General features: G+C 33.3%; 2 protein-coding genes and 1 long non-coding RNA gene across 5 annotated transcripts in view; 2 read left to right on the forward strand and 1 right to left on the reverse strand.

Moving 5' to 3' along the window:
* Positions 1-399: 399 nt before the first annotated feature.
* On the forward strand, positions 400-2,616 carry pths (porthos). Its single transcript, XM_065351411.1, has 9 exons — positions 400-602; positions 683-776; positions 881-1,045; positions 1,118-1,284; positions 1,360-1,596; positions 1,667-1,890; positions 1,969-2,101; positions 2,179-2,307; positions 2,392-2,616. Exons 1-9 carry the CDS (start codon positions 531-533, stop codon positions 2,545-2,547), a joined length of 1,377 nt encoding a protein of 458 aa, XP_065207483.1. The 5' UTR covers positions 400-530; the 3' UTR covers positions 2,548-2,616.
* Positions 2,617-2,635: 19 nt separating this feature from the next.
* On the reverse strand, positions 2,636-7,572 carry LOC135836516 (uncharacterized). Of its 3 annotated transcripts, none has more exons than XM_065351406.1 (9): positions 7,448-7,572; positions 5,606-5,688; positions 4,881-5,072; positions 4,670-4,798; positions 3,926-4,600; positions 3,640-3,835; positions 3,107-3,423; positions 2,901-3,028; positions 2,636-2,827 (listed from the first exon to the last, which is right to left on the reverse strand). In XM_065351406.1, the coding sequence occupies exons 2-9, from the start codon at positions 5,660-5,662 to the stop codon at positions 2,644-2,646; spliced, it is 1,878 nt and encodes a 625-aa protein (XP_065207478.1). In that variant the 5' UTR covers positions 5,663-5,688; positions 7,448-7,572; the 3' UTR covers positions 2,636-2,643. The 3 variants fall into 3 exon arrangements, with proteins under 3 accessions (XP_065207478.1, XP_065207479.1, XP_065207477.1); XM_065351407.1 differs by lacking the exon at positions 7,448-7,572 and adding an exon at positions 6,286-6,721 and having other exon boundaries at positions 4,929-5,072; XM_065351405.1 differs by lacking the exon at positions 7,448-7,572 and adding an exon at positions 6,286-6,708.
* The window catches only part of LOC135836530 (uncharacterized), a 30,712-nt gene continuing 26,700 nt past the window's right edge, over positions 4,704-8,715 (forward strand). Inside the window, exon 1 of the long non-coding RNA XR_010557048.1 lies at positions 4,704-4,819. This is a non-coding gene — a long non-coding RNA (uncharacterized LOC135836530). The remainder of the gene's footprint in view (positions 4,820-8,715) is intronic.

Below are 8,715 nucleotides of genomic sequence, written 5' to 3' on the forward strand. Positions count from 1 at the left end.
AACTCAATAAAAGTACTGTTCTTCAACAAATGATACTCGAATTCAAAATTCTTCAAATTAACTTTCAATACGGAACCAATTACTCAAATGAAAATTTATTTCAAGTAAAATTTTGAAGTGTTTCGAGTGTTTTAAATTTTTCGCATTCTAAAAAGGGAAATTCACTCCGTGTTTTTTGGCAATAATTTACGATTTTTAGCGAATTCTTGTTGCTTTGTGAAACAAACTGCGTCAATTTCCCACGTGCAATATTTTTTTTGTAACATTAATGAGTGCATGTCTTATTGTAGTTGCATTATTTAAACCATGCGATTTGAACTTTTGAAGAAAAGAAAAAATGAAATCACTTGGCCAAATTTCAAAGAATAAAAAGTTCGTCGGTGTGTTTTCAAAAAATAAACACGACGATACAGACGATACCGATAACACGGTAATCGCACGTGCGTGAGCGAAACTTATTTTCTATTTCATTTTACTAGATTTTAGTTTCACGGAATAAGTATTTATGAGATTCTTGAAACTATCTCATCATGAGTGAATCAGATTCCGCGGAAGATGCGGAAATCAAACCTGAAGAAAGTTCGGTCACTTTTAAAGATCTGGTAAATATATAAATCACCTAAGTAGTACCTATGAATCTTATGCTGGTTTTGTATTAATTTTGCGTTGATTACGTTTTCAGGGCGTAGTAGATGTGTTATGTGAAGCTTGTGAGAAATTACAATGGAAAGCACCTACGAAAATTCAAAGAGAAACGATACCACTTGCACTACAAGGTATTGCATTCCCGTTCCTTTCTTTGACATTATTGATGTACCTACACAATTATTTATTCCGTAACATTAGAAGATGATTTGTTAAAAAATATTTTTATTCTCAGGGAAAGATGTTATTGGCCTGGCAGAAACAGGATCCGGCAAAACAGCTGCGTTTGTTATTCCAATTCTACAAGCTTTATTGGAAAATCCTCAAAGATACTTTGCTGTAGTCCTTACTCCCACGAGAGAATTAGCTTTTCAGATCTCGGAACAATTTGAAGCTTTGGGTGAGTGGCATACTTCGCTTGCTAAATTCTATTATTGGTAACGATTCTTGTACTAAAAGTACTCACTTACAGGTGCTAACATCGGTGTAAAATGTGCTGTTATTGTTGGTGGAATGGATATGATGTCGCAGTCCTTGATGTTGAGCAAAAAACCACACGTTATAATCGCCACTCCTGGACGTTTAGTCGATCACTTACAGAACACGAAAGGGTTCAGCTTACGGTCTTTACGATTTTTGGTATGGTTTGTAATCGTATTTTTTGCGAAATGATGATTGTTATAAGTTGATTTTCACTCATTGTGACATGTGAAGGTGATGGACGAAGCTGATCGTATTTTGAATATGGATTTCGAAGCAGAAGTCAACACCATTTTGAAAGCAATTCCTAGAGAAAGACGAACGTTTTTATTTTCGGCTACGATGACGAAAAAAGTTCAAAAATTACAAAGAGCTTCTCTACAAGATCCTGTCAAAATTGAAGTTAGTACGAAATACCAAACTGTTGATCAGTTGCAACAATACTACATTTTCATACCTCAGAAGTACAAGGTGATTATTACCATTTTATCCTGTGATTTCTGTAATTGGATTTTTTTCCTACAATGTATTCATTTTTTAGGACGTATATCTTGTATACCTGCTAAACGAATTAGCTGGCAATTCGTTCATGATATTCTGCTCTACATGTAGTGGAACATTGAGAACAGCGTTGACATTAAGAAATCTCGGATTATCTGCCATACCACTGCATGGACAAATGTCTCAAAATAAACGTTTAGCTGCCTTGACTAAATTTAGAGCGAAATCTAGATCTATTTTAATATCAACTGATGTCGCAAGCAGGTGAGAATTAACTTGATCCATACTTCAATGATCAGTCACAAGCTACCACGGTGATTAACAGATTATTTTTCATTTCAGAGGATTAGATATACCTCACGTTGACGTGGTGATTAATTTAGATATTCCGACTAATAGTAAAGATTACATTCATAGAGTCGGTAGAACTGCCAGAGCTGGTCGTTCCGGCAAAGCTATTACTATTGTTACCCAAGTAAATATAATATCCAAGTTTTCCATTCAGAATCATATTTTTTGAAATATTTTCATCAATTGAAACTTATTTTTCAGTACGATGTGGAATTGTATCAACGAATAGAACAATTAATTGGAAAAAAATTACCCTTGTATACGACCGTAGAGCAAGATGTATTATGTTTACAAGAGAGAGTAGCGGAAGCTCGACGAACTGCTGCAGTGGTAAACTTTTTTCAATACTTTGAAGTAAATCTTTTCATCTATCAAATTTCACTCACGTATTTTGTGAAATATATTTATTTTCAGAGTATCAAAGAACTTGGCGATACATCCAAAAAGAAACGTAGAAGAGTAGACCTGGATGACGACGATGATATGGAAGGAGCTTCTGGAGTACGTAAACGTATAAAAGGTAAACCTGGCGATTATAAAAAGAAATTCAAAAACAAGAAGAGGAAGTGATTTTTTAACGGTTGTTATGTGTGACTTTTTTAAAATACGTATTAAATACACTGTCATTCCTATTTTGAATGATTTTTGTGAATTGATAAACAATCGTCAAGAATTATATTTATTTGAATTTAAAGAGTCGTGGTAATCATATTCAGATCCTGAGTCGTTTTCTGAACATAAATCGAATTCTTTTTTCGTCGTCCAGTAATGCATGTTACTTTTGACATCGTTCAGTAACCATGGCATTTCTAACGAATCGGGAGCCATGTCGATTGACAAGGAATCAAATCTGCAGAAAAAATTTTTCTTCAAATATTTGAACATTAAATTACATAATAGAAACACATTTGGTGAAAACTTACTTCTGGTTGGATATGCTTTCCTTTCGTGGAACTTCTAAAAATTGTTTTTCGTAGATACTCGGTGTACTTCCAGAATCACTGATCAGCGATGTATGTGGTCTAGGAATATCATAATCTGGATCTTCGATCTTGAAAGTTGAATTATAAAAATTTATTAAAATTTCATTTATTATGAAACATAATACTTCGAATCGCATTACACTTACGATATTATTGTGAAATTCGAGAGATTCGTGCGATTTATCACATTGAGTATTCAAAACATTCAACTGAAGTAACAAAGAATCTAGTTCCATACTCGCGCTATTGTCAAAACTTATCGACTCTTTGGTATCGGCGTCATTTGGAGTTGTAATTTTTATTATAGGATAGTTCGAATTTCTATCTTTGAAATCATGATACGTGTAAGAAGTACGATGGCCATTTTTAATGGGTAAATCTGGTAACTTTTCTTCCTCTTGTATATTTTCTGAGGCATCTACGCTGCTTTCTGTGTCTGTATCTGACGATTCTGCTTCAATTTCTGAAACAAAATAATTTTTATGAGGAAAATATCGATTTTTGATTTACTATTTTGAAAGGTCACGCGTTACTCGTGATGTAAGTATTGTCTTAAATCAATGGTTTTATTGCATTGTAAAAACTATTTTGTATCGGAATAGCACAATATGTGTGTATACCTACTCTTCAATTTAATCTATTCATTTATCAAACAATTGATGTTTACAATAAAACTCACCATTATTTGAACTCGCGTTTGTGGTATTTTGCTCGACAAAATTATTGCATGGTGTTATTTCTTCTATTTTACTCTGCGCTGTTTCATCATTTTCTATCGTTTGAATGGTATTTATTTCTTTTATATCTGATTCATTCGATTCCAAAATATTTTCTTCTACAGCTACCGATGTCATTGATTTAGTGTCATGTTTTTCCTGTGGAAAAATCAATCAATAAATTTAAGATTTTCACATAAGTACCTACATAATTTTTTCAATTTTTGATTTGAGAATGATATTATGTACCTCGATTACTTCTGTGGAGCAGTCATTTTCAATTGGTTCAATTGATTGTAAATTTTGAATTTCCATCCTCTTTTTGAAAATTTTTTTCAAAAAGCTGAACGATTTTTTACCCAAAGTGTTGTATTTATTAGAGTCATTTTTACGTTTTCGACGACAACTTGGTTTGTATTTTATAGGTTCTTGCGAATCGCCTGAATTTACGCTGTTTTCTTGAGATCCTTCATCGCTGTGGGTCTGTATGGAACAGCTGCTTAAAAAGTTATATTCTTCTACCGAACTCGTACGAAATTCGGCGAAAATACATTCGCAAGACATACTGCGACGATTCGTTATCCTCTCGTTGATAGAAACAGCATTGATAATGCTACGATAAGAAGAATATTTACGGATGTTGACTTCGCTTCTACATTTCAGCGTATTATCGGCACACGTGTTTTTTTGTAGATTGCATTCCAATGAGGTCGAAATTCTTGTTGTCATAACTTGTAGATTTTCTTGATTAGTAGAGATGTTCTCTATTTCGGTCGAAGTGTGATTTTCAGATAAACTGAAATTCGACTCATTTGCTAAATTTGAAAGATTGTTATCTGATTGTGAGAATGATGATGACTCTTCATGTTCGATTGCCTTGATCGATTCTACGAATTCTTTATGTTTTGACTTTTTCTTCTTCCGCTACAAATAATATCGATAAATATCTCATCTTCGTTTCAATCATATTTAAAATTTGATTTGATTGATTACCTGACTTTTTCGTCGATACTCTATCGAATTCGTTGCGAAGTATAGAATCGGAGATAGGTAGCTGTTTTGTGGTAAGACGCCTACCAAAGCGTGGAACCACTGCTGCTGCTTGTCTTTATTTTTAGTTCTCTGGAAATAATTATCGTGCAGGTAAGTCAAAAGGCATAATTGCAAAATGATCGCTTTAAAGTATATTAAGACGTCTTGTTACCAAAATTATAAGCTGTGTATGTGTGGTGATGTGTATTTGAAAACCTACGTGTGGTTGAACATTTTTCACTAAAGCCATGTTTAATGATCCGCAACAAGGTGACAGATTAGTGTATTCTATGCGGGACTTGTAATAAAGTAGTAACTGCCCTTCTAAAACACACCACCATTTTTTCCATCGTCCCATTATGCTCTGAAACGTAAAATGCTCTAATTAAATTTTCTATTTAAATAATTTACTATCTATTTGAGGAGAAGTGCGAAGTCGTCTTGTCAACTATACAGTTTACACTTCTCTTTAAATTGACTTCTATTTCGAGGAAAATATTTACATTATTCATTTTTCGAGTAACGATGATGCCCCTAGTGATGAGTAATTTTGATTTTTCATTTGAACAACTAAAGAATATTGATGAAATTCTATGTCAGTTGATGTGTCACGTGGACGTGATGATTCAATTCCTATCAAAAAGTTGAATGACATAACAGGAAATACGTACATGAGAGGGTGAAAAGTTCTCTAGAGTTATTGATAATCAGCTAAATGGAGGGGAAGGAGAGGCTATAATGCAGATTTAAAAAGAAAATAAATTCCTACCAGTAAAGTAACATCAACCGATTTAGGTAGGTACCTATCTTTGTTACAAAGTACGTACATTACTCAATTACCTAGGTATTTATTTGATTGCAAAACGACGTCAACCAATTTATTTACTTAGTACTTACCATCTTTCCTCGTTTTTCCAAATATCCGCTCATCTTGTTCAATTTTTCGCATGCCATGTTGGGATAATATTTCAAAATAATACCTAAAATAAAAAAGCTCGGTCAGTTTACAGCGCACATTGACTAATTATAACTCGTTTTAGAATTTGTAATTAAATAAACGAATCAGATAGGTACGTGCGAATAGATAAACGCTTTTGAAAGCTACCGACAGAATGAAGATGAACTTTGAAAACACATTACTCGTAAGTACTCATGGGTAAAAACACATGTTGAAATTTTTTTCGAATGCAACGGAGGAGGAATGAACGTAATGAAACGTATGTTAGCTGAAGCAAAATTAATTTTACTGAAATAAAAAGTATTTCCGTTGGATATGTGTTGAACTGTGAAATGACAAAGTGTCGACGGTGTACTTCCCCAGAACTAATTCAATTTAAGTACTCATTGACAAATAACTTCCGGAAACACCATATGAACTAATTTTATTTCTATCGAATTACGTATTGTGCATTGAAGTTTCCCAAGTTAAAAAGCTGTCATTTGACTTAAAAGGTACGTAATGCGTCACGTTGCATAAAATTGAAAATTTTCACTTTTTTCTGCAAATGTAGGTATCTACTAGTATATTAAAATTCTGGCATAAAATTTAAACTAAGAATAGGATATGATCAACTTACCAATTCTAAAATGAGTCTGGCTTTTATTAATTTGTGTTTTAAAATAAACGCGCGAAAATATATCTAAACAACGCAGGCACAAACACTACCAACGTTAGAGATCGCGGAAGTTGTACTATTAGTAGTAGAAGCATATCGTTATAGCTTCGGTTTCTTGTTATCAGGGAGAGGGCTGTCTAGGAATTACGGATATTGTATCCCTTCTAATGAGTGTCAAACACGGTTTTAGGATTTTTATTATTGTTTTTGTCATGTGGGATTGTAATATAATACTTTTTTGGGGCCTAGTTGCGCTACATCTACTCCTACTCTCTGCTATGCTATTCACATGGTACCTAGCTAAAATTAAATACAGAAATTAGAATTTGGTCTTTTGTAATCTTGCAAAATAACTTTTAAATTTTGAAAGTTTCGTAATTTGAGGAATGAAAGGTTGAAAAAAATAATGGAAATATTTACACTGTAGGAGGATATCAAGTAGGTACAGGTGCCTATCTATATATGTAACATTTCGAGTGTCATTACATTGATATTGAATATGTAGTAAGTTGCAGAGTTATAAAGTATGAATCATGTATTATAATTTTAGATTATGTCGGTGGGCTAAAGGAAACCAATAATATTGACGATAAGATAAACAGGAAAAAAATGAACTAACAGATTCAGTCATGAAATAATATTACTCGTATTTGTGACATAAATTTCATCTCCTCGAGGAAGAGAGATTAATCCTCTGTCAGTTGAAATGATGCGAGGGTGGTGTGTTGGTAAAGTAGTACGGTAGTAATAAATGTAGGAGATACCTACTTACTATCTTAATTAGTCCGATCAGAAATGAGCTTACGTGTAAACGTCCACATTTCAGATTTTTTGCAAAAATCTGTTGTCTACCACATAATTTTAAATTTCCTGATTGAAACCGAGCAATTTTCACGCAGATATCCGTAGTTCTTATGTAACAATCCGAGATAGGAAAAAAATTAACATCACAAAACAGCGCCAGCGATAATTTTGACATAATTTTAATTCGTTCAATGATAACGAAACCGAAATAGCATTAAAAATAAATCTACAATGTTGGTATATTCCATACTAATTGTATATTCATAGGAAAGTGATCGTAAAATGTGTTAATTACTATTACCTGCGAGTAAATATTTACCTGGTAAACGATTCTTTTAACAGGTTGCGTTTAGAATGAAGAATAAAAGTTGGAAAACTTAATACAGAAAATTACTGCGTTACGCTTACTAGGTTGTTACGCTTTCTTGAAGAACCAAGCTCCTGGTGATGTTATAACGTAATTATTATTAATTAAGTAGACTTGATATGATTTTAAAATCAGCATAAACCGTAATTAAAATTCATTCAAAAGCGAACACGAAATTGATTCAATTTGAAATACATACATAAATTTTCGAGGTGAAATTGTTTTCTTCTTGAAAATCATACAGATTGGTTGAGATTTTAATATTGATGCATTGTGAATGAGATTTCCATTTTCGTGGACTGTTTCGTTCCGAAAGAGATCTTCGTGAATTGCTGAGTGCGAGTACCTACTTAAGTAGGTGAGGTAAGGTAAGGGTGGACAAGGTATGGTAAAAGAAGCCGATGCATGCTTGTATTGGGCTACAAAACATGCATGTGGTGTGTTGAAGAAGTTGCCTATGCGTTCCGCCTGATTTGCCAAAAATTAATAATAAGCAGAGGTACCGCATTAGTAATTTTTTAAACTGACGGAATAGTTTGATTAAATCTTCTAAATTTTTTGAAATGTTGAAATGTAGGTACCTACCTTGTGAATCTAATATCCGTTTATTTCTTATTTACTCAACTTGAGGCCTATACCTAATAAGTAAACGTTCACAATAACTGAAAAATACATATGACTTGATTCATATAAAATAATCGGTTGGTCCTAAACGTATAAAATGCAAGAGATCTTCAACAACTTTAAATTTTCAGGAGTACATAGGCATTATTCTGTTAGTAGGAATACTTTCAAACTTGGTTGGCAGAAAAAAAATCGTGAATTGTGAGGACAATCAAGAAGATAGCTGAAATATGTACTCAACTATTTAAGCGCTCTCACTCTCACCGTATGTACTCTCATCATTCATTGCTGCCGCCTGCCATGGGTCTAATTCTAAACTATAGTGGAAAGCCCTATATAGTCCAAACGAAAGAATGCATTAGAATGATTTTGATTCTATGTAGAAGAGCTTGATTGATTTGATAGGATCGAGATCTTTGGGAACTGAAAAAGCGTCATGATCTCAATTCTCAACTCTCAAGCTGTAGCTGGAGAAACGATGCTTCATGTTTTCTAGCGAAAGCGAAAGGTTCATTTTTATCATCGACCATTTATTCCCAAAAGGCAAAAGGTCGATGATTTTTATACTCGTAGGCTAGAAGGCTACCTAGTAACAT

The sequence above is a fragment of the Planococcus citri genome, chromosome 2, assembly GCF_950023065.1.
Source record: "Planococcus citri chromosome 2, ihPlaCitr1.1, whole genome shotgun sequence".
Lineage (NCBI taxonomy): Eukaryota > Metazoa > Arthropoda > Insecta > Hemiptera > Pseudococcidae > Planococcus > Planococcus citri.